The 27,207-nt window shown below is 47.5% G+C and overlaps 1 protein-coding gene across 1 annotated transcript; it reads left to right on the forward strand.

Moving 5' to 3' along the window:
* HID1 (HID1 domain containing) lies at nt 1–26,600 on the forward strand. Its single transcript, XM_033076785.1, has 19 exons — nt 1–159; nt 7,150–7,299; nt 9,541–9,711; nt 12,333–12,446; nt 14,032–14,138; nt 14,603–14,719; nt 15,462–15,684; nt 16,017–16,073; nt 16,170–16,310; nt 16,698–16,788; nt 17,411–17,562; nt 18,745–18,823; nt 19,447–19,611; nt 20,720–20,947; nt 21,428–21,561; nt 23,016–23,096; nt 23,482–23,573; nt 23,883–24,041; nt 24,484–26,600. The coding sequence occupies exons 1-19, from the start codon at nt 94–96 to the stop codon at nt 24,545–24,547; spliced, it is 2,391 nt and encodes a 796-aa protein (XP_032932676.1). The 5' UTR covers nt 1–93; the 3' UTR covers nt 24,548–26,600.
* The last annotated feature ends 607 nt before the right edge of the window (nt 26,601–27,207 follow it).

Genomic DNA, 27,207 nt, shown 5'->3' on the forward strand with positions numbered 1-27,207 from the left:
GGCGCGGGGACGGGGATGGCGTCAGCGGCGGCCCCGGGAGCGGCGGCGTGAGGGGACAGCCCTGCCCGGCCCTGCCCGCAGCCGGGCCGCACCATGGGCAGCGCCGACTCCAAGCTCAACTTCAGGAAGGCGGTGATCCAGCTCACCACCAAGACACAGGTGAGGGCCGCCATCTCGGGCGGGGGGCGAGGGGGCCCGCGCCATCTCGGGAACCGCCGCCCCGAGGGGCCCCTCGCACCCGGCCGTGCCCAGGACACCCCGGCGCTCCTTTGCACGGTCCCCGAGCGGGTCCCTGCGTGTGGGGCCGGGGCTGGAGCTGCTGGGGACTCGCAGTGCCGGGGCTGCATCACGGCCGGCCCTGGGGGGCTCTCCGCCGAGGCCGTGCCCGAAGGCCGGCGGGGCTCGGGGCAGGCTGTGCCCGTGGCCGTGTCACCGCTCTGGGGAGGGGCACCGGGGCGGCCGCCGGTCCTGGCCGGGCCCTGTCACCGCCGCTGGTGACATCTTGTGCCTTGCTGAACAGCGTCTGGTGCTAACAGAGCAGACGCTGCTGTCGTAAGGGATGTCCACAGCTCCTAATATATTCATCTTGCGGGTTTACATCACACGGTTTGCCGCTGCTCCCTTTTCTGTATCCTTTCCCCCACCCCCGCGCATAATGGCTGGAGAACCTTGCCCTGTTTTTAGGTAGTAGCTGGTAGAAAGGGCTGTTGGGCAGCTGTGCTGTTTGCAGCTGAGGTTTCTGTCTGTGACCTGTGAAATAATGCTGTATTTCTGCAGGCTGAGGTGGAGAAGGAGTTAAGTGAAAGTCAGGGCTGTGTGAAGGGAGGGTCGCTGTCTAGAGGTCTGACATATGTTGTGCCTGTCCTGGGAGCTTGGTTAATTTTTGTTTTAAGTGGTAGCAGCAGTAGCAGCACACTGGAAGAAAATTAGTAGCCTGCCCTTCTGTCTAAGGAGCAGAGGGATTTTGCTCTATTGAGAAGTCACATCTCTGGTTCTTCTAGCTACAATGGAGAACAGCTGTTGTGATCCACCTTTAGGAGGAAGGCAATAGCATCTGCTAGGAAAACGTGGGGGTGATGGCAGAAAGTTAATGATGCGGAATGAATTCACAGGGGTATGGATGCAAAAGGGTAAAGGGTGGTAGGAGAAATCTGTGAAAACTCAAGAAATACAGGCTGCTACTGGAAATTGAATTATAGATGGGTAATGCTGTGGAAGAGCCTGGAAAAAACATGTTTATACTTTCTAAAGCAGTATCACATTTATCTGCATTGCTAAAGAATGGATTTTGTGATTATATTCTTAAAAACCACTAGTTGTAGATGCAGATAAAGAGAAAAGTAGGGGAATTAATGTTTTAAGGGATTCTTCTGAAGTCTCTTCTGCATGCCAAATAGTTTAGAGTATCCTCAGCTTTGGGCTGTCCTTCCTTCATAGGGAAATGTACTTATAAAGTGAGACTGGGGGCAGTAAATCAGGCCTACAGGGCTCTGCCCAGTCTGCTGGTCACAAAGAAAATCCTGTATGAGGCAATCCCTTGGATCAGCAGCCCAGGCGAGAGCGCTCCCCTCCCCTGGTTTATCGACCCGTGTAAGGGAAGAAGGTTCACTGGGGCCCTGAATAAAAAGGAAGGAGCAAAAGCTTCGTTCTTGGCTGGATTAATTTCACGTCTCTGTGATCTAGGTGAGACTGACTGCATGTGGAAAAGGGTGGGGTGTTGGCGCTCCCATATTTACATTCTGTAGAAGGGCACTGGTGTTTCTTTGTGCAGAACGCGTGACTGGGCTCTCCTGGAGCCTTCTGATCTCTTACCAGCAGCAAAACCTCCTGCTCCATGACATGCTGGATCCAAAACCAGGCTGTGATAATGGACAGAGCCAAATCCTTCCAGGCTATTGCCTCACAACATGCTTTGCTTCCTCAGCAGCCTGTCTCCTGTTTTGCAGCCTTCTCCTCTGACATTAGGGAGCTGGACAAAGGGATTTTCGTTAAATCGTTGGTAACGTGAAACTGAGCTCAGAATGCACTGTGAGGTTGTAAGGCTCTGGTGGGAAGAAGTGGTTGAGCAGAAGTCTCTGTTCTATCATTGGTGAAAGTTTAGAGTTGGCACAGAGATTAATTTTTTCTTAAAAATAAGTTTTTATAATATCCAGGCTTTTCTTAATTAAAAAAACAAGTGTTCCCATGTGAGCATTTACAAAAAAGTTAAATAAATCTGTAATGAACAAAACCCTTTAATGCTTACAGCACATGTGGAGCCCAAAACTTGAAAGTGGAACCAAGTCTGGACGCAAATGGAATTGACTTAATTGATTTTTTAACTGCCAGAGAGAAACTCTAAAGGTGTTAGAGTATTAAAAAGGAAAAATCACTTCAGAATTATTTCAGTGATTAAAAAGGGCAGTATTACCAGAAGGAGGAAATTAACTTATGCCACAGATGTGTATTTATAGTCACACATGGAGAAATGGTCTTTAGGATTTTTATATGATATGTATATATTACAATGCACACATTCTACTAGTAGGGCCCATCCCTTTGATAATAAACCAGATGTGCTTCATAATAAAGAATGTGTGAGCCCTCCCAAATTGCCCATAAAAGAGCTGCCTATTTAACAGATGAAGGGAAACATGGATTGTGAATAGGACAGTTCATCAAGGCTGGTCAACTGCAGGGAACTGGTCTGGGGGCTTTAATTGCTGGGGAAACACCTTTTCTTTTCCCAGTCAGTTGGGGTTCCTGCCAGCAACCAGCTGGAAGATAAGAAATTTTGATCTTGTGTACCACCTTGTTAGATTTTAATGAGAGCTATGCCCCTGCTTTTAAAGAGACAGAAAGAATCAAACATGAGGGACAAACCCAGTCCTTTCCTTTGCCCTGGTGTGGCAATCCAGGAGTACAATGGGCTGTCAACTTGAGTCTGATAAAAGCACATCTTGTGCTTGGGAAAGGTTGGTCCCTGGCAGACCATTTCTTGCAGTGTTCAAGCTTGACTCAGCTGTCCAAGAGTCTCAGGTTGATCAAAAGCAAAGTTGTCTTAAAAGCAAAGCTGTGACTAACACTTCACACAGCTGACTTCTGTCCTGGGCTTTCCCTGCCAGACTTCTACAAATCCCATTTTCCAGTTTGCTTTGCAACACTGTCTCTACTGTGAGAGCAGAGAACTGGTGGTAGACTTGAAGTCTCTCATTGATTCTGCACTGCTGACTGCTTAAGATCCTATAGAAAAAAAATATTATTGCTCTGAAGCCTGTGTAGAGGTGCTGTCCTTGGCAGGAGACATAAAATCATACTTATTGTTTATATTTTGAGTAAGTCTATCCACAGGCTTGCACAGTAGCTGGCAAAGAGGTGGTACAAAGATGTGTGAATTGTCTCAAATGAATCCCTGGCCCTGCAGGGTTACCTGATCTAAAGCTCAATCAGGTGCTGCTTGAATGGTCATTACAAACCAGAGTTCTGCCATCTTTGGGGTGGAAACATGCTGTAACACATCACCTGAGCTTGTGCTCAGGGACGAGGGACTTGCTCTGCTATTGAGCCCCAGCTCCAAAGGGTTGCTGCCTTTGCCTGGTGGGATGCTTAGTTGGAGTGCTGGCAAGAAGCAAAAAGAGCTGAGCAAAGCTGATGGCTTCTTGTCCCTTGTTCTCTGCTGATGGTCTGCAGCAGCCAGATAATTAGTTTTAGGACAGTCCTGCAGGTGGGGCCTGTTGGAGGAATTGTTAGGAACGGATGTTTGATTTAAGTAAGAGCAGAGGACTCTTGGTTGGGAGGAGGTACAAACATGCACATACACACACTGCTGGAGTTTGTGGGGAACTGTGTCTAAATGAGAAAGTGAAGGTGGTGCTGGTGTCAGACTGAGGACGGTAACAAATAAGGGAGGCTGTGCCTTGGGAGCTTTTCCTGTTTTTCAGGCCCTCTCTGTTTTCCTGTTTCCTGTGAGGTATCCTGTTTGGGGATTGCCTGCTCAGGCTGTGATTCTCTGCTCAGTGACTGGCATGAGGCTTGCAAACCGAGTGTCTTCCTTTCCTAACTCTTGGAGCGTTTGTGTGGTGTGCTTCAAAGAACTTGAAACACAACATTTACAACTAGCAGAAAACAAAGATTGGAGGTGTCCAAAATGACTGGTTTTAACTTTGGCTGGTGTGCAGGTGGGAGGTCTTTACCGAAGGCAAAACTCTCCCTTCCTTGCCCACTCTCACATCACCTTGGATCTGCCCACTATGTCCTCAGCAACACTCTGCTTTACAGTTACCTCACCCCTTTGGTGTGGAGCTTGGAGTTTCTCTCTGCCAGTCAGCTCTGTACCTTCAACAGCCTCTGCCACGAGATGTGTGTGTGTCAGGAAGTTCCTTTTGCTCTCCAGATATGCCAGTTGTGTTTCCAGAGTAGAGTCGAGCTACTGGTCCCTCAATTCTTACCCTCATTGCTCTGCTGGTGCAGAGCTGGTTATCTTCACTGTGCTGGAAGAACATTAGCCTCTTTCTTACCTGTGCTGAGGATTCAGCTCCTTGTGAGCTCTCTGGCTGAAGCACTGTCAGTGCCAGGGGTGCTCTGGGATTCGTGACTGCAGCGTGTGCTGTACCAACACTTGTACCTGAATCTTGACATTTCCAATGAAGATATCCCTGGCTGGTGAACAAGGCTGATCTAGGTCTCTGTATTTTTCTCCTCTGTGAGGATGGATACAGTCTGTTGGGTGAGCTCAGCTGAGGAAATGGATATTTAGATCCCCAGAGATGCTGCATGCAGAATACAATCATCTTAAAAACAGCCTGTAATGTTCTATCAGGGAGATGACTATTACAGGGATCGAGTAGCTTCATGATGCCAGGCTGGTAATTAAAAACAGGGGGGCAGTGGGGATGTGAGTGACTCAGTACTGAATCCATGGCCCAGGATTCTACATGGGAGACCATCTGTTGATGAAGAGCTGACTTGCTGCAGCTATTAAAAATGCGAGGTACCAGTGTTTTAGTGTAATCTGGTTACCAAGATGGCAGCTGACATTAACACTGCTGTACATCCAGTGTTGAAGCTCAGGGAATCACCCCTGTGCTTCCCTGCTCCAAGGGATTGCAGTCAGTGTTCCTCAATGTGTGTTGTGCTGCCATCTGTAAAACAGTGGCTGTGTTCAACTGCTCAGGAGGCCTCAGGCTAGTGGGAGGTAAAGGGATCGGTGTCTACTGGAGGGAAATGGTTTTCTGCTTTCCCTCCAGATGAGAGTGAAGGCATTATTTATGCATGATGCCCAATTAGCAGCAATTGCTGCTTGCTGTTGTCAGTGGGAGTGGCTGTGGCAGGCAGCCAGGATGTACATGTGGCAGTTCTACATGAAGTTGTGGTGTGTGGTTTGAAATGGGGTGTAGGATTCGTAGGGTATTTCCTGCATTACATAGATCAGATTTCCAAATACTTGGCTCTTTTTGAGGAGTACAATTAGAGATGAGATGTGCAAAATGGCTTTCCTTCCATTTAAGTGTTTCATGTCCAGGTTACAAAGAGCTCAGCTCCTTCACATGCTCTGCTGAAAGTCAGGCTGTGAATATTGGATTGGATTGTTCCTGCACCATCCTCTCTGTCTCTTGTCTGTCATACTCTCTGCTGTGAGGAGCTGTGATCTTGAACCATTTGGAAAAAAGTTGCTCTTCCCTTGGGAAGTGGTGTGGTGGGATCTTGCTCTGTTGTCCAGGTGAAAAAAATTATGTTTTCAACACTAGAACTGAGTTTAATAAGATATCTGAACACACATGGGTTATTTTCTGGTTTTGTTTTTAAAGACTGGGGAGTCACTTGGGCTGGTTCATTGCATGACTGGAAGGACTAGGACCAGCAGCACTGAAGCATTAAGGCAAAGAGCTGCAGGGCAATAACCTGCTGTACCAGTCTGGAGTAGCTGCCCCTCTCACTTTCTGGCCTTTGGCGTTGGTGACACGTCACACGCCTGTGGGCTGTGGCTCTTAGTTCAGAAGGCGACAGCAAACGGGGCAATGCAGCACTTCTCTGTGTCAGACCTTGTTCCAGAAGTGGCATCTGAGCTGCATTTAGACACAACATAGAGCTGGGCACATTTTCTGCCTTCTACAGCAGATCTGGGAGTGGGCAGGAGATGGTTAAATTAAACACACACTCATATTTTTGCCCCTTTCATATCTGACATGCAAGACCCACCCAACGGTGCTGATTATTGCCCTCAGCAAGTGCTGCTGTTTGCTTTGGAGCTGGTCTGGTCACGGGCAGGAGGCTCCTCCTCGCCCCAAGCCAAGGGCTGCAGGTGCTCAGGTGAGCAGCTCTTCTCACCTGCCAGGCATGCCCACAGCATGGCTGGTTAAACTCCTAGGAAAGCTCACATTTTTCTCTTCTGATTGAAATAATGGATCCATCTCTTCCACACTGCTTGCCATAAACAGGCATTTTATCCCACCCCTGTAGCTGGACCCCTGGGTGGGATGAGCACTCCCAGCTGGGTTTGGGCAGTGCCTGTCTCTTGGGAAGTATTAGCAGAAAATGTAGTGGAAAGAGGTGTGTTCTCAGGGCTGGGTTGGGGGCTGAGCTTCTTAGACCACAGGTTTGAAACAGATTGTTTTCTTTGGTCTCCCTCTTCCATCTCCTCTTTGAATGGCACACTTAGTGCTTTTTAAGAACAAAGCCTTGGCAGCAACCAGCTGCACTGAGTCCAGTTCTTTATAAATATTTGATTCAGAAAGATCAATTGTATTTTATCTGTAAGTGCTTTGAGGTGGGTCTGTCAGTTTTGTGGGTCTGTTTGTGCCCGAATGAGATGTCCCTGATTGCTTCCTTGAGACTTTGGTTAAACAGAAATAATTCCAGTGCACACTCAGGGCTTCCTTGACGTGCTCTGAAGGTGGCAGTGTGCACAAGGACGGCCTGGCCCATGTGCAGTGGTAAAGATCTTGGGTTGCAGACAAACACAAAGCTTCCTGTAAGTCTGAAGGGGTGTTCAGTTTGGGAGATAAATCATCCAAAGTCCTGGAAACAGAGGCTGACCTATAAAACCAGTGCTAATATGTTTTATTGACCCTCTTCTTGCCTCATCCCATCCCCAAGCCAGGCATAATTGCTGATGATTGGATCTTATGGAATGGTAGTTCTACATCTACAACCACATTTGTCTCTTCACAGCCTGTGGAGGCCACGGATGATGCCTTTTGGGACCAGTTCTGGGCAGACACAGCAACTTCAGTGCAGGATGTCTTTGCCCTTGTACCAGCTGCAGAGATCCGAGCAGTGAGAGAAGAATCACCTTCAAATTTGGCAACTTTGTGTTACAAGGTGAGTGTGGTGCTGTTTTATTCCTTGAAGCTGTGCTAGCTGGAGTGTCCCTGGATCAACAGCATTGTGGTTTCCAAGGGGTAACAGGTGCCTTGTACCACACAATGTGCTTGCCTGTCGCTGTTTCCTCCTGAGGGTAATTCTCAACCTGTCCTCTCATAGGTTAGTGCAGGTCATAGCCGGCATTTGATCAATTTGGAGCCTTTGTGTTTCACTCTATCCTCTTGGGTCTTGCCTGCTTCTTGCTCAGTGGACTTTGTAGCAAGGCTGCATATTTCTGGTGAGGCTGAAACATCCTGTTCCTTGTCTGCACCTAATTGTACCTCAGCATGCACCAGTCTGGCTTCAAGCTGAGAGATCCCAGAGGGATGTGCAGACTGTCACTGCACAAATGCCTGCATAATCTTGAGACTTTTCTTCCTTCTGCTGTGATAACAGAACATCGCTGAGGCTGCTTCTGCTGTTGTCATGTCCTTGTGTGGAGCAGAGGGACATTGAACACCATTTCCTACCCTACCAGGTTTAGAAAATTGTCAAGCTGGTGAGCAACAGCCTGAGACTGACTCTGCCTGGGAAAGTGCAGGTGTTAACAATGGTTCTGATTTGAGCCTTGCCAAGAGTAACTTTGAATTTGTAGTTGGAAACATTTGGAATGGCATTTTTCCAGTTTTAAATAGTTACTGCCATCCTGTTTTTCTTTCCTCCTCTACAATATGTGAATGAGACTTTCTGAATCATAGTGAAGGTACCTCTGACTGTGAATTGTAGACAGATATATATATAATGGATACTTGAGAAAAATATGAACATGAGGAAAACTGCGGTGTTTTTTTCCCTGGTATTGATTTCTGGCAGTTTGGGAGTTGAGGATGGCTTAGGAGATCTGTAACTCCTTTGACTCTGTGTCTTCTTTCTTCCAAAACCAAGACTAAAATATGGTCTCTTCTCCCTACTGGAAACAGGTGTGTTGGGAGGCCTTGTGACTGCTTATCCATGAGCCATGGATCTTGGGATAAAACTCAAAATGGCAAACCAAAATCACTACACTGTGTCATAGGAGCCCACAAGACTCCAGCAGTGCTTTTGCCAGTCTGAGGACCCTGAGCTGTGCAATGTTCCACTGGACTTAGCAATGCTGTGTGTTTGTGGAGAAATGTCATTTACAGCCATGGTTGGAGATCCAGGCTGTACAGTCATAAGTGTGCCTGAAAAAATGGTTCAGCTCAGTTATTGTGTGACAGGCTGGGACAAACAGCACTTAAATACCCATTAATGCTGTGACGCAGTCTGGCAGAGTCAGTGACCCAGGCAGTCTGCCATGAAAATAAGCAGGGGCACATGACCTCATGAATTAAAAAGCAGCAAGGTGAATCCCTGTTAAATGTTTTGGCTTTCATTTCCCCTCTGTTTCCCCTTGGGATCAGGGAGTAAGAGCAAGTGGGTGCAGACATGGGTCTATCTACTTTTTTCTATCTGTGGGTAAAGCCTCCTGTGGCTGTGGTTGCTGCCTGGTGAGACCCACATCTATTCTGAAAAGCCCAATGACCCTTCACTGGCAGTTACACCTGGGTGGCCTGCAGAGTCTCAACCCAGAAGCTCTTTCCAGAGCTGTTCAGTAGGGGGGCAGTAGGGAAACCTGGGCTACAACCCTCTTCTGCAGCAGGACTTTGACAGATGCTGCTGGAGGCTGTATCCCTGTGCTTAACACAGGCAGCAGCTTAGCTCCCAGCTCCTGAGTCAGGAGAGGTCCCTGCTGTAATCATACAGACAGAACTGTCAGACTGTGTGTTTCTGTGTGGTCATCCCCTGCCAGTGCCTCACACGGTGCAGCACAGTGCTGCTGCCTTGGTCCTCCCTGCCTGCATCTCAGGTACTTACTGCAGCTGATTAATCTCATCTGCCCTTTTCAGTGTGTGGTGTCATGGAGCAGTGCTGGAGGAGCCTTCTGCTGCTTTGGCTGTCTGTCTCACGTGGCACCACACATGTGCTGCATGGATTAGCCCTGGCATTTGAGGTCTCTTGCAGTGGAACAGCAGAAATTCAAGAAGATCTGTTTAAAATCATTAACCCTGTTTTTTACAGAGTTTCAAACCGCAATGATGCCAATAAACTGAGAGAAAATGGATTCCCAAGAAGTGCTTGTAGGTCTGTGTGAGGGTATCACTAGCAGGACAGACCTCCCTAGCTCTTGCTAAATTGTGCCCAGGCTAATGCTACCTTCCTTGGTTTTGTTTCCTTCAGGCTGTGGAGAAGCTGGTACAAGGAGCAGAGAGTGGCTGCCACACAGAGAAGGAGAGACAAATTGTCTTGAACTGCTGTCGGCTCCTCACCCGTATCCTGCCTTACATCTTTGAGGACCCAGACTGGAGAGGTTTCTTCTGGTCAACTGTCCCTGGGGCTGGCCGAGGAGGGGTCTGTCTCTTGTCACTTCTTATTCTTTCTGGAGGTTGCAGTGAGGAGACACTATGTTTATTTGGGCACAATTTTATTCCAGTTATTTCTATGTGGTCAGAAATTAGATGGCACTTTCTAATTTCTTTCCCTTCCTTTGGTTCTTGCCTGCATCTTCTGAATGTTTCACTTGTGTGTGTAGCTGTAGGAGAGCACTGATGAGCAAAGAAAGGCTTCTCCAGTACAGCTGGAGGTATGACTCTTATGAATGAATATGAGAGCTGTACTGAAGGCTGTATGACTTTCTTAGACTGAAATGTCCTTGTTCCATCAATTACAGTTGATTTAAGTTTCAAATCAAGATGCAACAGGGTGTTGTTTGCACTGATTTTACCATGTCACATTTAAAGTGAACAGTTCCAGAGAAGCTCTTGGCATCATGAGTCGATACCCTGCTTATGAGCTGAGTGGTAGTTTTAGCCAGGGCCTAGTCTGGGAGATGAAGCCCACAACTGGACAAGAGCAGTTAAAGAGTGGTTCTGTTTCTGGTTCTGTCAGTGATGTGCATAACCCTGGGGAGTATCTCAGCCTCCCCACATTTCTCTGTCTGGAGAGCAAGCACAACAGTGCTCTTTTGCATCTCTCAGAGGAACAGGGTGAAAGTGCTTTAGGATCTGCAAACAGGAGGAATAGCAGCACTGAGAGCACAGCTGTTACACCAGGAGTATGTATTTGCTTGCTTGCTCCCTCCTGCTCTGTGCATAGAGAGCCCTCTCCTATGAGTTTCTGATCTGCAGGTCAGTGTGGCTGTACTGAGGAATGTGGTTCTCCTGAGTCTAAGTGCAGTGTCTTTGGGGACAGTTAGGAAGGGCTGGCAGTGGTTGGTACAGTATGAACTGGCACCTCTTGCTGTCTCTGCCTGTCACCTCTGATCTGCTTTGCCTGAGGGCACGTCAAAAGGAAGTTCTGAGTGGTGAAAAAGGAAGTCTTTGCTAGTCCTGCTTTGTGATTTGTGTGATTGGGAGGTTGGTGGTTGTCCATCATTCCATCCCTGCAGGGGCCAGGGAGTGCTGGAGAGGCTTAACAGTGGAGGAGCTTGTTTTGGAAAGGAACATGCAGGTGTGCCTGGTGCTCTGATGCAGCCGGGCTGCTGTTACTCCTGTTTTTCCACTTTGTCCAGCACCTAGAAGAGAGTTTCTCAGCCTCAGAGTCATGGGGTCACCCCAAGTCTATGTGTGGTGTGTTGGAGAACCTTCCTGACTGTGGGTGCAGCTGTTGTGGTTCAGTGTGCTCAGTCATTTAACCTGTAAGGCTGAGATAAGAAATACAGCCCTGAGATGTTAGGGAAGCTGGGATCACATCCAATCTGGGGTCACAGCTGTGCTGTCTGATGGCAGGTTTCTCTCCGAGAACTGAAGATGATGGTATGCCTGGACTCTTAGTAAATATCTCTGTGATTGTCCTTCACCTGCTTCATGATGGAGTGATGGATGGCAGCTATGGCTCCTCCCTCCTCTATGGGAGTGTTGAGGACTGATTTGTTGTGTGTCACCATTTTGGATGTGGTGGTACCTGCAGCCTGCAGGGACATTTTTTCTGGCAGTCAAGATACTCTTAGCGAAGATCACTCTTGGAAAAGAAATCCCCTTGGACCCTAATGGTTGTCATTTCACCTCTGACCATGAGCACAAGTCAAAGCATCTTCGCTGGCTCCGTCCATCCTCTCTGTGCCTGTTCTTACATCCAAGCTCTGTTTGTGGTATCCTCCCTGCTGTCACAGATTCAGATTCAGAGCCACACAGACCATTATCTCCATAGCTGCCTGCTGTGATTGAAGAGCTGTGTGTTGTGCTCAGGCTGACAGAGGCCTGGCTGAGGTAGATAAGCTCCTGCCATTCCTGCTCTCTGCCTTTCCCTCCAGCAGCGGTTTGGGAAGGCCTCCCAAGCAGGATGCTCTTTGACAGGCAGGATCTGGTAAGGTTTCCCGTGGCAACAGCTGCAGAGGAGTAGCCATGCGTGCTTGGAGAGATTTCTTTGAATGCTGGAGATGGCACAATCCTCTCTGCTGTCATGCTTGCTCTGCTGTGGCAGGCTGGGCAGCCCTTTACCTTATGCACATAGTCTCACCCTGTTCTGTCATCTCCAGTTCTGGGCAGCCCATGCAGAAAGAACTTTGAGGGGTTTCACACCTTATTGCTGCTCCTTATGGCTTATTGTTTACACCTTATGGCTTCTCCCTATTGCTGTCTCCGTGCACTATCCAAATCACCCTCCTTCGTGAATGTAAAACCCTCTTCTCTGTCAATGCTTCTCTTTCCTTTTGTCCTCAAGAAGCCAACCCACATGGCAAGGTGTACCCAGTGATACTCTTCTTTTTCTCTGACATCTCCAGGCCTTTGTCTGCTCAGTTTGCTGTCATTAAAAAGCTTGCTCCTGTTTATTCATTGCCATCTGGGGGAAATTTCTTTCCTGTACTATCTGGGTTTTTGTTCCTTTGTTCCTTTTGTTCTCTCTTACTCCTGTATAATGTCTTACCTGCCTGTGTGTTTTTGGTGAGTGTATCTTGTGCTGTGCCATACTGGTGTAACTGTGTGCTCTTTGCTCACCCTGAACTGACAATGCTCTTGTGTTTGTCACTTCAGGGAGATGAAGATGATGAAAATGCCCGGCCACTGGCTGAGTCGTTACTCCTCGCTGTCACAGATCTGCTCTTTTGTCCTGACTTCACTGTGCAGAGCCACAGGAGGAGCATGGTGGTGAGTTGAAAGATTAATCATGAGGTTATCTGCATAGAGGCAGGTTAGCTGCATGGTCGGGGGGACCTTGGGAAACCCCAGCAGCTTCCTGCAAACCTGCAGACAGGAAAATACAGATTTGCTGAGCTTGAGTCCACAGTGAGTAATATTGATTGTCATTTTGGGTTCATAGTATGGTGTTTGTGCCTTCTAAAACAGATGTTCTGGGGATGAATCTCAAACGGAGTGGCTGGCAACTACCCCCACACTACAGCTCACCCCTCAGGAAAAGGTGGTTGTGCTGGCAAACAATTGCTCTTCTGTTGTTTTCAGCAGAGCAGAGACCTTTAGCACCTTGTTCCTTTCTCTGGCAGTTTGGTGCAGCCTGGGGCAGGAAGCAGCTGTTGGACTGCTCACATGTGCTTTGATGTGAATGAGTAGATGGCTTCTGTTGACTCTTTCCACCTCTTGCCCCTCTTTCTATTGTGGCAGCAAAGACATTCTGATCCTTACAGGGACTGTCTGTACTTCAGAGAAGTTTCCTGAAGCAGGGATGATCTACCAGATGTGCTAAGAGCAGAGAACAGATTGTGGTGCATCTCCCTCCTTCTTTCTCCTTGCCAGTGACTCTCGTGTTTTCTGTAGGTTCAGTCTGTAAACAAAAAACAGCCCTCCTTTTTGGGATAGATCTGACACAAACTAAAAGTGCACATGCACTTGGTGTGTTTGATGGCTGCAAAATTCCTTCATAAATCTGAGTAGTGAATTGATTGCTTGGGGTTTCTGAATAGTACAAAGAGTTGAAATCTGTCACCTGGGGCTGAAGGGGCAAGGCTGGATCAGAGCTACCCATGTGCTATGAATAAGTGTTGCTGAAACAGATGGACTTGCTGTCTGGTGCTGTCACCTGGGATGGATTGCACAAGTCAGGATGACAGTGGGTTTTCCTGGAAGAGCCTCCCCCCACCACTTGCACCTGTGATTTTTCCCTTGGCAGCAGCCAGACTGGTTTTTCAGGGTTCTGGGCAGCTGGAATTAGACACTGAGATTGTGAATGATTTATGTTCCTTGTTGCTGGCTGCTGCCTCAGTGGTCCTTGCTGAGCTGATTTTTCCCTCTCTGGGCTTGGTCTGACTGCAGCTTAAGAGCAGAGAGATGGGTACTACCACCTCATGTTTATGGCAGAGCAGCATGTGGCCCCGGAGATACAGGTCATGGTGGGTGTTGGCTGAAGTACCACTGAGTAAAGAGGAAGAACTGTGAGACAATGGGCAAAGGAGACACAGGACTGACCCATATTCCCACTGAAGTCAGCCCTAAAATTAGTGCTGGAAATGTGGGCTCCTTCCATCATGGAGAATACTTTTATCTCTGTGTTTTATCCCTTGCTTGCAAAGGCTGAGCTCTTTGATGACATCAACACCTGCTTTTTCAGGCCTGGGAGGGAGCTTCTATACAGTTCAACTATCTGGATGCTTTTCTGCTTTTTCTGTTTTTTGTTTTTTGTTTTTTCTAGAGAGAGGGGCTGAACAACCTTGGATATAGCACCATTGCTGCCAATTCTGGCTTCTGCATTCTGTGATTCAACCTCTTCTTTCTCCCACAGGACACAGCAGAAGATATCCACTCCATTGACAGCTGTGAGTACATCTGGGAGGCAGGAGTGGGCTTTGCTCATTCTCCACAGCCCAACTACATCCATGACTTGAATAGGTAAGAGCTTCTGCTAAGGCAGAATCGAAAGAAACTGGGCTCAGGAGAAGGAGATCTGGGGGAGGTGAGCTCATGGAGTATCCATGATTCCCAAGGAGCTTTCTGCTTGCTCCTTTCTGATGTAACAGGACTGGCAATACAGAAAAAAACCAGCAGACCTTTTCAGTAATTTTTCATAGTGTAAGGTGGGAGTTGGACTGTCTGCAGCAGGAACTGGGTAAACACTGCTGTTCTGGAAATGCCAAGGAGCTCTGTACTGGATTTCTTTTTTGTAAGGCAGCAATTCTGCTCAGCTTTGTGCCAGTGACAGAAGTATGGCTTTAGGAAATTAAATGGGCTTAGCTCTTTCTCAGAAGGGCTTTCTAGACAGAACTGAGCCTTCCTTACGTGTTGTTGTGGTGATTGTGCCTCCTATGCCCAGTCCCTGCTCCTGAATGGCTCCAGGTCTTTATTTCTCCTTCCAGGACAGAGCTGCTGAAGCTGCTGCTGACCTGTTTCTCTGAGGCCATGTACCTGCCTCCCTCCTCAGACAGCAGCAACACCAACCCCTGGGTACAGTTTTTCTGCTCTACAGAGAACAGGTGAGGGTAAAGGGTGGGGGCCTGGGTGCCAGGGGGAGAAATGCCTTCAAATCTGTTCCATGGAGTGTTTTGGTAATAGGGAACTGTAAGACTTGTTACCTTCAACATCCAGGGGCTGTTCTTTTATTTTGTTGCTGTCTCATGTACAGCCCGTTAGTATTTCTGCTTAGTGAGAAGTGTTCCTCAGCAGCAAAAGAAGACTCTGAGCATGGTGCCCACTGGAGTTTGCTGCAGGACTGATCCCTGCCCTGTGGGAAATGGCAGGTCCTGTTCCCTGCTGTAGACCCTTGTAATTCCCTTGGGAAGGGCGTGTGGTGTGGGTGGCGGATGAATGCCGCCCTCTAGTGACATTGTCCCTCTGGGACTTCCAGCTCCTCAGTGACACTCACGCATCGTAGGGGAGTACAAACCTGGCTGGAGGCTGAAAACATAGTTTTGTCTTTCCAGAGGCTAGAGAGCTTTGAGGTCCTTTCCCATTTTTACATTTTGCACAAGATTCCTCTGGGAGCCCACGTGGTCTTTTTCACCTCCCCTCCCCTCTCAGCTGTAGTCCAGGAGCCCAGCTGGGAGCTGGAGTGTTGGCTCTTGGGTCTGGGCTGCTCAGTCATGGCCTGCTTTCACAGGTTAGAGAAGATGATTGTGTTTTTCATGGCCTCAGACTCCTGGGGAGATACATACCCTCTCCAAGGCAGTGCCTTTTGTTTCCTGCTACTGCTTTCTGAGAGTGTTTTCTCCTCCTCAGACATGCACTCCCACTCTTCACCTCTCTCCTGAACGTCGTCTGTGCCTATGACCCCGTGGGTTATGGGATTCCTTACAACCACCTGCTCTTCTCTGACTACCGGGAGCCGCTGGTGGAGGAGGCGGCCCAGGTGCTGATCGTCACCTTGGACTATGACAGCTCCACCAGTTCAAGTCCCTCTGTGGATGGCACAACCACTGGCACAGCCATGGATGATGTGGATGTGAGTGATACTGGAATCTGTGTTTGCTGCTCTCCTGAACTCACTGGGGTCCTCTCACACCAGCTTGTATTGAATGTTTTGCTGTAGGACTCTGTAGTCACTAAAGACCTATACATCACCAAAATAGCAAATTTTGGTCACTGACTCGAATCAGGAGCATGTAAGTGAAAAGCTCCTGAGTTGTTTATTCCATGCAGTGCTCTCTCTCCTTGTATTTAAAGCTGGATCATCCAGAGCAGAAAGCTGAAGTGAGAGACCTTGGTGGTTATACTTCAGCTTCCTGAATTTACCTTATTGCCAGTAAGCATTTCCTTCCTTTTCTTTGAATGCAGCCTCCTGGACCAGACAATCTGTTTGTGAATTACCTCTCAAGGATACACCGGGAGGAGGTAACATGTTCCCATCCTGCACTGTTCCCTGTCTGATTTCATGCTGGTTGTGTTAGCCCTGGGCCCACCACAGTCTCTTCCCTGATCTGTTGGCAGGATTTCCAGTTCATCCTGAAAGGAGTGGCTCGCTTGTTATCAAACCCACTGGTGCAGACCTACCTGCCAAACTCTGCAAAGAAGATACAATTCCATCAGGAACTCCTTGTCCTCTTCTGGAAACTCTGTGATTTCAATAAGGTGTGGATCTGCATCTTGCTGAGCTTTACCCCAGCTTAGTTGTTGTGGCTCTGGCTGGACCAAGCCTTGGCAAAGGGCTGTGGTGGGTGGTTGGCAGTGGCTCTGGGGTGCTGTGGTCATCAGCCCCACTGATGCAGGGGCTGGGGTCTGGCTGTAGGGACAGCCTGGCAGAGGGGCTGCAGCTCCTGAAGGTGTGTGCTGGAAGCAGGTTCTGCAGCAGGTGTTACAATAACTGTACAGGTAACACTGGAGTTGATGAGGTAGTGCATACACCAGCCTTTCTAGTGCTCTTGAGAGACTGACTAGCTTGAGACTGCCTGTCCTGGGTCCTGTGGGTGGTGCAGTGTATACGCTTATGATTGTCTGAAATCCTCCCCTTTCTTCCAGAAATTCCTCTTCTTTGTGCTGAAGAGCAGTGATGTTCTGGACATTCTTGTCCCAATCTTATATTTTCTCAATGATGCCAGAGCAGACCAGTGTAAGTAGGTTATTTTCAGTATTTGGAATGATTTGTGCTTGACAGTTGAGCTAGAATGTTTTTGAGATGTTTCCTCTGTACCACTTGACAGCATTTTGAATGTATATTCCTGACCTACAGATGGGGAGTTGTCCAGTTAATTGGGTTTTAATGTTTGTAAGAGGCTAAAAGCAGGACATGATCTATCCTGCAATATAGGGAAGGGAGAGCCTTCCTTAGTATGTGTTAACATTTTGAGTCCTTGTGTTGAAAGCTGTGTCCCTGATCCAGTGAAGAGGGAAAAATGAGCAATCTGCTCTTGCCATGGGGCTAAATCAGGCATAACTCCATCATTGTGTAGTGGAGAGGAATAGTCACATCTTCCCTACTTTGATGATGGGTTTGCATTAAGAACATAATGAAAAAAACCATCCAAGACTTAACTGATAAGGCTTAACACAGTCCTTGGGAAGGACACTGGTACTGGCAATGGAGGGAGCTCTGTGTGGGATGTCCCTTATCACAATGGTTTAGTCTGTGCAGTTTTTTTATCAATCCCATAGTGTTTTTCCTCACTACCCCTCACAGAATTCCACTGGCCTCACTGTGACGTTTTTCTGCTGTTTTTTTTCTCTCCTTGCAGCACGAGTGGGCTTGATGCACATTGGGGTCTTTATCCTGCTGCTCCTCAGTGGGGAGCGTAACTTCGGGGTGCGACTGAACAAGCCGTATTCTGTACGAGTGCCTATGGACATCCCTGTCTTCACAGGGACACATGCAGATCTGCTCATCATAGTGAGTACAGCTCCAGCACTTCTTGAACCCTCCTAGCTCCACAAGTAATTGTCCTCCTCCAGTATACTTGCCCTCCCTCAGTGGAAGCCCACTGAGTAGCTAGGAAGTGTGTGGGATGCACACTGTTACCTGAGGTGATGTGTCTGCCAGGGTGCATGTGCATGAGGTGCAATTCCATCTGCATGATATGATCCCAAAGAACAGGACTCCTCATGGTGCTGCACTGCTGTCCTGAGGGGATGGGTGCATGCCCTCTACTAGACTTGGTTGTTGGTAGGGAAGGTGGGAGATCTGGTTCTGTCTCAGGCAGCCGAGGTGTGTGAAGCACATCTGTCAGTGGGGACAACAGTGATACCAAGCTCAGCACTGCAGCTTTGGGTTGCTACAAGTTTCATTGACTTTCCAGTCTGCCCACAACACTGCCTGTGAGAGCTGTGTGCTTTGCAGTAGGAGCCTTAGGTGCTTCTCTTCTGTCATGTTCTCATTTGCCAGAGAAGAATCTCTCAGCAGCTTCTGATAATCTCCAAGAGGAGATTTGTATTAAAAGGAGTAGGATGAAACCTGTCCACCATAACTGCTCTTGGTGCTATGTGTTTTGCTCTTGCATTCCATTAATCTCAGATCATCTCTTTGTTTAATTATGCTCAGGACTTCCCTACAGACATGCCAGCTAAAGGTGGGAAGGCTAACATTGCAAATGTCAACTGGTTACAAGGCACTTGAATCTTTCCGTGTCTGAGGATATAGTTAAAAATAGGACAAACATTTGACTTAGAAGTTTGCACTAAAATCAAATGTAAAATGATTAGTTCTGTGGCATTTCAAGCAGCTGTCATAACGTTCAGAGTCAGTCTATTGGAGGTGAAGGCAGTTTTTCCTGGCAGTTTAGTTCTGTCCCAGGCTGCCTGAACATTGTGGAACAGCTTACAGTCAGTTTCTGTTTGCAGTGTTAGAAGGCCCTAATCACATTCCCAAAGGATTCCTTGTAAATGAAAGCTTGTACTCCTGGAGCGTGAGTCTGCAGTGAGAGCAGCCTTCCCCACCTGTGTAATTGTGTGTGCAGGGCCCTGCCTAGGAAGGAATGGTGTCAGGAAGCGATTAGTGTGGGGGTGGCACTGGTTTTGGTTGAGAGGGTGCTTTCAGTAAGGTGCTGCCTTGCTCAAGAGCTCCTTCCTTCCACAGGTCTTTCACAAGATCATCACCAGCGGGCACCAGCGGCTGCAGCCCCTCTTCGACTGCCTGCTCACCATCGTTGTAAACGGTGAGCACTGTGGGGAGAAACCCCAGCCCCCAGTGCTCTCACTCCCCTCTCCCTGTGCCCCTAACCTGTGTTCCCTAACACTGACCAGTGGCTGCTGCTGGAAACTCATCCCTTCCAGCCTGTGCTGAAGGGGCCAGTGCAGATAAGATCTGCCTGCACGGTCAGATGGGCCAGAGGGAGGGACAGCAGAGTCCTGGAGCTCCCTCGGGGTGGCAACAGAACATTTGCCAGCAGGCCTGGTGAGGGTAGTTGGCAGTACTGTCCCTTTCCAGCAGGGAGTGCCACCTCCTCATGGTGGCAGTGCTTCCCCTGGACTTAGTAAGTGCCCAGGTGGCTCCAGTTATGAAGCTTTTCAGGAGGCACAGCAGCGATGCAGTTATTAGTGTAAGACTAAACAAAACCCTCTAAAAGCAGCAATGCCTCATTTTACTAGGCAGTATCTCTGTTTCATTGCTTTGTAATTGGAAATGTTTTTGTGGAACTGTTTGGCTCAGCTGTTCCATGAGGCTTTCTCAGAAGTGCAAGGGTGGGAAGGCCATAAAAGCAACATTTTTAGTGGTGTATTTTTGAGAATAAATTCACCGTGGTTCTTTCTCTAGTTTTCATTTGTTTGCCTTCCACAGTGTCTCCATACCTGAAGTCTCTCTCCATGGTGGCTGCTAACAAGTTGCTGCATCTCTTGGAGGCTTTTTCCACCACCTGGTTCCTATTCTCTGCTGTCCAGAACCACCATCTTGTTTTCTTCTTGCTGGAAGTTTTCAACAACATCATTCAGTACCAGTTTGATGGTAACAGACTTCTTTATTTAGTGGGTTTGCACTAGTTTAGTCCAAGAGAATGTCAGATGGAAGTTCAGAGAGAATCCAAGGAGATGAGAGGAGATGAGAAGTGTAGAAATCAGCTATATAGGACTGAGAAGTTGGATTAGTAGATAATCAGCATTGGGTCCTGGCCCAGGCAAATTTGGTTAGAACAAAATGAGATGGCAGCTAATTATCAGCATAACCTCAGCCCTCCTGCAGAAGGTGAGATGTACAGAGAGGAAAAGAAACATAAAGTGAGTGTGTAACATGCAAGTTGTGACTGGCTGAAAGTTGCTGTGAAACTGCTCATGTTGCTCAGTACTGTAGGTGATGGGACAAAACAACTTTCAAGTGCCTCTCATTTCTGCTTTGGTAGATCTCTGGGACCTGAAGCCCAAACTGCCTCATCCAAAGAAAGTTCTGATATTTGCTACTTTCCAGGAAATGCCTTAGGCTTTCCCTCTTTATAACATGACAGTCTTTTTCCTAATAAATGATAAAGTAAGGTCCCTAAACCTGGGTAAAATTTAGAGTTTTGCTTTAAACTTGCAAATCAAGAATGGCCATTCTGCTTCCCTGGTGGGAATCTTGCATGTGGCAATTGTCAAATCCAAAACCAGCCTTTGTGGATGTAATTTGTATTTTAGATTTGTGTTTAGAGGATGGTTTCATTCTGTTCTGTGCCATCATGCAGGCAGTAAGAATTCTGGCCTTTTGGCTTTGCTATTTCAAGCCTGTGTCTCCTCAAATTAAATGCCCTGATGTGTTTTGTGAGTTTTTGAAGATAGAAAAACCTTGAACCTTGGCTAGTAACCTTTTCTTTCAAAACAGATGCTAATACATGGTTTAAACTGTCATTTTTCCTCTCAGCTGTTTGAATATCCCTCACCAAGCCATTTTTTGTCAGCTTTCCAGCCTAGGAAGGATTTCACTGAATTTTCTGTACTGCTTTGTAACGGATAAGAGGATATTGAGCTCTGCTCTTTCTTCCCTGTGCCCCTGCCTTTGTGGGTGGGAGCAGTCAGGCTTTGTGCTGGTTTGGCAGAGCTCTTTGAGCCTTACTTCTCTGCTCGTTTGCTGCTGTTATTCCCAGGGAACTCCAATTTGGTGTACGCTGTTATCCGCAAGCGGAACGTCTTTCACCAGCTGGCCAACCTGCCCACGGACTCCCAGTCCATCCAGAAGGGGCTGCAGCGCAAGAAGAAAACCCCCGAACCCATTTCTCGCACCAACTCCCAGGATGGGGTCTCCATGGAAGGGTCACGTCCTGCTGCCCCTGCTGAGCCAGGGACGCTGAAGACCAGTCTGGTGGCTACTCCAGGTGAGCTTTATTTTACCTTTGGGTCAGGAGAGAGATTTGTTTTCTCAGTGGAATATGGAGTGGACTCACCCATTCACTGGGTGTGGAGAGATTAAGAGTTTACATTTGTGGATAACTGAACTGCCTTTCAGTCTGAGTTTCCAATCAGTTGGCCCAAGCTGATCACAAACAAACTGCATTGAGTTTCTGTCCTCTCAGACTTAATGTCCACATGACCATTTGTCCTAATCTTGACCTGTTGCCTTAGGTTAACTCTATCCATGTGAACCTGTGTTCCTCCTCCTCAGGGAGCATTTTCATAGAGAAAAACTTTGGGGTTGTGAAATCAGAGCTAAATCTTCCTTCTCCTGTTGAAAGGGGAGCTTTTCCAGTATCAGCAGAGACACAGGGTGTCTGTGATACTGGGGCATAGAAGAGCCCTCTGCTTTTGAACATATTTAATTTACTTGTGTTTCTGAGCTTTTCCTCTGTTGAACACAGGGATTGACAAGCTCACGGAGAAGTCTCAGGTGTCAGAGGATGGGACCATGCGTTCACTGGAGCCTGAGGCTTCCCAGCTGTCTCCAGAGGGAAACTCACCTGCAGCTCTGGGTGATGGGGAGCCCTGGAGTGGGGTAAGGCTGGACACTGGTGTGCAGGGATGGTCTAGGTGTGAAGTGAACAGAAATGAGGGGTTAGAAGAAGAGGTGTGTTGGCCCATTGAAGAAGGGCATCACACTAAAAGCAGTGTGCACACATGCAGGGTGCTGGGACACAACGTGGTTCAGAAGGGCTGTTGCATCATCTTGGGTGTTTCATGTTTGCACTGTGACAAGAGCTGGAGCACTTGAGTGAGCTTTCTCCAACATGAAGACTATGACAGAGCAGTGAGTGCAGAATTGCCAGAGGATGTTCGTGAAACCTCCTGATCCTGATGTTTTCAACTTAGGTTCTTACTACTGCTTTTTTTTCATCTCCTTTTGGAGAATCTACCAGAATCTTTTAGCTAGCTTGTGCTGTGAACAATGTGTTCCATGAAGGCTGGGCTGATGTGTTGCCCTCAGAGTGGCTTTGAATAAATTGGAATGTACAGAATTGCAAAATACCCTAGGACCAATTTTCCTTACCCTTCCTGGTCTTGCCTGGTATCAGGTGAAGGCCTGTGGCCAGCAAGACATCTTAAGCACACAATTAATTATGTTGTCACTGAATGAGATCTTGACTGAGAACTTGTGGAAGGTTTTCTTCTTCCAGCAGCACGTGAAACATGATCATGGGTCTTTCCATCTGTGTCCAGCAGCCGGCTTGAGCTGCCCCAGCTAAAAAGCACTGGCACAGCTCTACACCCCAAGCTGGATGTTTCTGGTTGTGAAGGTGATGAGTGAATGAGTCTGTGAATGTGGAGATGAAGGATGGCTGTTGGAAGGAAGTGCTGTGCCCATTTGTTTTGTAGAAAAGTCAGCTCTAGGCTGTAGCAGTGAATGGTCAGGGAGCATTGCTAAAGGAAAAAGCCTCTCTGTTTTCACCTTGTACAGAGATCAGCAGTGATGTTAGAGGGTTATTTCCTTACCTCCTTCCCACAATGAATATGAAAAGCCAGGTTGAGTCCCCAGGAGGCAAGAGTTTTTAGATAGGATTTGCTGGGAACATACCCTTTTAAAAATGCTCTTTAAGGTAGTCCAGAATGGACACAAAAAATCCCAGAGATACTCAGTAGACAGAAATTGAAAAATCTGTGGCCTTTAGCTATTTAATCTCTGTGCCAAAAGAAAGAAGCATACCTGAACGGTCTCTTGTCAGTCCTGTTTTAACTCTGCCATCGTGGATTGTTCCAGTAGAGTGTCAACAGTGGTGACACAGGCTCCTCCAACTTCATCAAATATTGTCACTCTCTGGGTCAGAGCACATGGGTTTGGTGAATGAAGGTTGAGTGGGTTTGACATGCTCTAGGGACAGGCTGAGCTGTCTTTTGCAGTAGTGGTCTAAAAAATCTGGGTAGAATATCAGCAGAAATGGATTGTATTTTTTACTTGTAGGTGTGATTTGCATTTATTTGTTTTTATTTGTTAAAAATAATGTTTATTGATAGGAGGCATCACATCCCCGGCGGGATCGAAGGCGTCTCTCTAGTGCATCCTCCAGTGGGCAGTGGACTCCATCTCCTGAATGGGTAAGGGCATCTGGACAGAGGAAATAAATAATGAGAAAGAGTCGTGGCAGAAATGCCTCACACTCCCTGCCCCTTCCCTGCCATCAGAGGGCCTCCCAGAGCAGCATTTCCTCACGGGCACTTGAGGTCAAAGCTCCAGAACTTTAATTTACTGACATTTACAAAGAAATACTTTATTTACCTGTTTCAAAACAATGCCCCACTGGTCTCATTGAGTGCCTCCTAATTCTAGTGCTCCAGGATTTATTGTATTGCTCCTGTGCACTCAGTTCACCCACCAGCTTTGTGATTATTTTAATCTTTATTTGTTACAGAAATTGTGGAGACAGCTGTAAAAACCTGCTAATGCAGCACACTGATTTGCCTGCTGTTTTCCTACCTACAGGTGATGTCTTGGAAGTCAAAGCTTCCCCTGCAGACAATCATGCGGCTCTTACAGGTGCTGGTCCCTCAGGTGGAGAAGATCTGCATTGACAAGTAAGGAGATTTTTGGAGAGGAAGGGCTGTGTGGTGTTTAATGAGGTTAACAGACTTTGAATTTGGAGGGCCCCTGAGGAAAACTTTGTAAAGTTTAATTGAAAGCATCCTCAGCTCAGCAGAGTTGTTACTGTCCTTGCCAAACATCTTGTTTGTGTGATCCCTTCTCCACTCTGTTTACAGAGGAGAGGGGGTGTGTTTTCCTTGGCCGCAGCTCAGTATCTGTGTTTAGTCTGATCCTTGTGCTGCAGCAGTTTTGGAGGTGTCTGTGGGACATGCTAAGGATGTTCCTGGTCTGTGTCTTGGCAGGGGTCTCACGGATGAGTCAGAGATCCTCAAGTTCCTGCAGCATGGCACCTTGGTGGGGCTGCTGCCAGTGCCTCACCCCATCCTCATCCGCAAGTACCAGGCAAATTCGGGCACTGCCATGTGGTTCCGCACCTACATGTGGGGAGTTATTTATTTGAGGTAAAGCAGCTTGGTCTTTTCCAGACTTGGGAGGCCTACAGAGAGAATTGCATGCACTCAGCCGTCCCTAGGTTATCTCATGTTTACAGGATAGAAAGATGTTGTGCCCTTCAAGAGACTGGGGTGAATCAGCTGCTCCAAAACTTTGAGTGGGTGTCATGAAGGGGGTTGTTCTGAGGGTGCTGCTTGTTTAGGAGCTGGCAGCAGCAGGGAATAGAAAAGCTGCCCAGAGAGTCTGGTGCAGAGATTTTATGCAAAGCTCTGGCATTGTGGGGTGTTGTAGATACTGTCATCCCTGTAAGGTGCATTGTCTCTCGACCAGTGATTTCCTTTTATGCAAAGCTGAAGGCATGCTGTGCAGCCAGGTGCTGTAATCATGGCTGTGAGATTTGAATTCTGTGTGACTGGCCAGAGGGAGTAAAGTGACTCTTGTCTTTCTCAGGAATGTGGATCCCCCGATCTGGTATGACACAGATGTTAAGCTGTTTGAAATTCAACGGGTCTAAAGAGAGCGCTTACCTCTACTGAGAGAAATACACTGGATCTAAGGACTGCGGCTTTCTGCTTCATCACAGCTATTCCTGCATTTCACGTCCAGCTGAGAGACCAAAAGGACAATCACTTCATTTACCTCCCTGTCATTTAAAGCTTTAATTGGGACCTGCTTGGGCATCCCTCCCCCCAGCTCACTTCTCTTCCCTCACCCTTCACCACGAACCTTGAGTTAAAGATATCTAAGGGATTGTCCGTTGTGGTTGCACTAGAAATCAGACTGTTCTTAGCTCCTCTGTTACTCTTTTGCTTCTGGATGTGGTTTGGAAACCAATCTGACCCTGTCCTTGCCCTGATCAGAGTCAGCATTTAATTGAAAAAGACCAGCTGTAAATTGGATGCAAAGGGAGAAGCTGCTATTCCTGCAGGAGATAGGGTTTGGAAACTGCAGTTACTTCCATGTAGCTCCATAAAGTTTCCAGGCACCCCTTCTGGCTGCAGGTGTCTCCCTGGTATCTCAGTTGCATATAGGGAAGTGTTTCCCACCTAAATGAAAGGAGAAGATGTTGAAGGAAAACTTTGTGTCTCGGTTCTGAATCTCTCTAGTCCTTTCCTGGAAAGGTGCTTGAGAAGTTTTGTTGGAGTGGTTCACAAGTCATTCCTTGGCTTCCAGGCCCAGCAGCCTGTCCTTCATGGTGGGCTGTTGCAAAGGAGCCTGTCTTACTTTTGAAAGCCCTGTTTAAGCCATGTGAGCACACAGGGAGGAAGGGACTGGCTCAGTGAGAGCAAGAAGAGACCTGACTGTTAAACTCTTTGAAGTCTTCTCCCACTGGCTGAAAGGACATTGTCACCTGGGTTTAAAAGGAACCATATCCTTCCATCTTTGCCCAGCAGGCTGATGCAATGCAGGGAGCAGAAGGGTCTTTTGCACACTACTGTTAAAGCAAGGGTTTGAGGGAGGCACTCAGGGAAGTTGTAGGAGGAATTTGGAAGTTGTAGGAGTAAAAGCATCTCCATATAAGTAGGAAGTGGAGAGTGCTGAGGCAAAGTTTAATTCTTCAGGGCATTTTGCTTATTAACCAAGTAATTGGATCTTGAATGTATTGGGTCCCAAGCCCGTGTGAATTTTGGGAAGCCAGAATGGGAGTTGGTGGGAGATCTGCTGTTGCTGGCTTGCTTCAGTATCATGGGGTTACACATTGGTGAGTAGAAACACCCTAGGGTTTGAGTCAAATTTTATATTCTGCTGGGAGGGGCTGCTATCTTAGACCCATGTGGTCTTTAGACAATTAAATGTGAGGGGTCCTGTCATGAACTGAGACCTTTCCCTCAAAACTTAGTCCTTGGTGCTCTTTTATTCATGCTCTTGGAGGCCATGAGCTGTTAGACCCAGTGGCATCACTGCATGGAAACAGGTCTGTCACATTAAGTATGGGGACAGTGTGACACACTGTGTGACTTGTAACCCTGGACTAAGCTTGGCAGCTGCAGTGGTAACAGCATGATCATCCTCTCCCACAGAGCTGCTGGCTCCCACTGGCCTGTAGTCAGGTGTTTTCCTCCTCTGGGCACTGAAAGAGGATGGAGTCCCAGGCCAGTAGAAAGTGAAATAAAATCAGAACGGTTTTCTGAAGGATAAGAAATATGTGAAATAGAGAAAGGTTATTCCCCCACCTGCATCCCATCTCCAACCCAGCACTACTCCCATCCTGACCCCACCTCTGCTCAGGTGTAAACAGGGTGAGGGCTCTGTTTCACTTGGAGAATCTCATGTGTAAGAATGTGATTTGGTGGGGCCAGACTCTGATTGTATGGCACTCACATCTCACAGCTGGAACGGGACCTCTCGTGTCCCGCGTGCTTTGCCTCTTCCCTCCCATGGATCTGCTGGTTCTCATGATCTCTTCCGTCCTCTCTTTTCTGCTTTGTTTCTTTGTGAGTTCCTCTGGAAGCCTTTTTGTTTGTTTCTTGGTGTTTGGAGTCTGATCCTTGTTCTGTGGAAATCAACTTGCACTGTAAACTCTTTGCTTACTTATGGAGAGAAAGATAAAGATTAACTGAAACATGCACTTGGGTACTTATTTTTTTCCTTCCTCGAGGAGAGGTTTATAATCCTGTTTATCTTAATGTTGAGGTGATTGGTACCATTAGGGGACCATGCTTCCTCTGCAGTGGTAATTTTTTTTATAATCAGAAATGAAGATTTGATTCTGGGAAATGAGCCCTGAATTGTGTGGGTTTGGCTGTTTCTATCACAGATCAAACATGATCCAGTCTCCTGAGTTAGTGAACCATGTGCTAAAACCTTTGTGCAAGTGAGACCTGTAAAACAGGCACCCTGGCCCTGGGGGTTGTTAGGAAAGGACATGGAGGGCCTTGACTCTTTATCTGATCTGTGGTGGCTGTAGGTGAGAGTTGGAGCTGGTGGGCTTCATTCCTGTCCATGCTGATCATGCCTTCAGTCATGTATTCAGTGTTCATTCCAAAGTCACCTGCTCTGTGAAAGCTCAGTAACCTAAACCAGTGTTTTATCCATTAAACTGGGTAAAATCCAGGTCATGGTTTGCCCATGAAATACAATTTTTCCTTGTCCCCAGACTGTCAAACACTAGGAATAAGGTTTGAGGTCAGATCTTAGCATGTATGTCCTGTGGATCCTGTGGTACAAACACTG

The sequence above is a fragment of the Catharus ustulatus genome, chromosome 20 (genome assembly GCF_009819885.2).
Source record: "Catharus ustulatus isolate bCatUst1 chromosome 20, bCatUst1.pri.v2, whole genome shotgun sequence".
Lineage (NCBI taxonomy): Eukaryota > Metazoa > Chordata > Aves > Passeriformes > Turdidae > Catharus > Catharus ustulatus.

Excerpts from the sequence above, each read along its gene's own strand:
- HID1 (XM_033076785.1), top strand. The coding sequence starts at position 94 with ATGGGCAGCGCCGACTCCAAGCTCAACTTCAGGAAGGCGGTGATCCAG. Across the intron at positions 12,447-14,031 it reads GCCACAGGAGGAGCATGGTG|GACACAGCAGAAGATATCCA; the intron begins GTGAGTTGAAAG and ends TTTCTCCCACAG. Across the intron at positions 21,562-23,015 it reads ATGGGGAGCCCTGGAGTGGG|GAGGCATCACATCCCCGGCG; the intron begins GTAAGGCTGGAC and ends GTTTATTGATAG.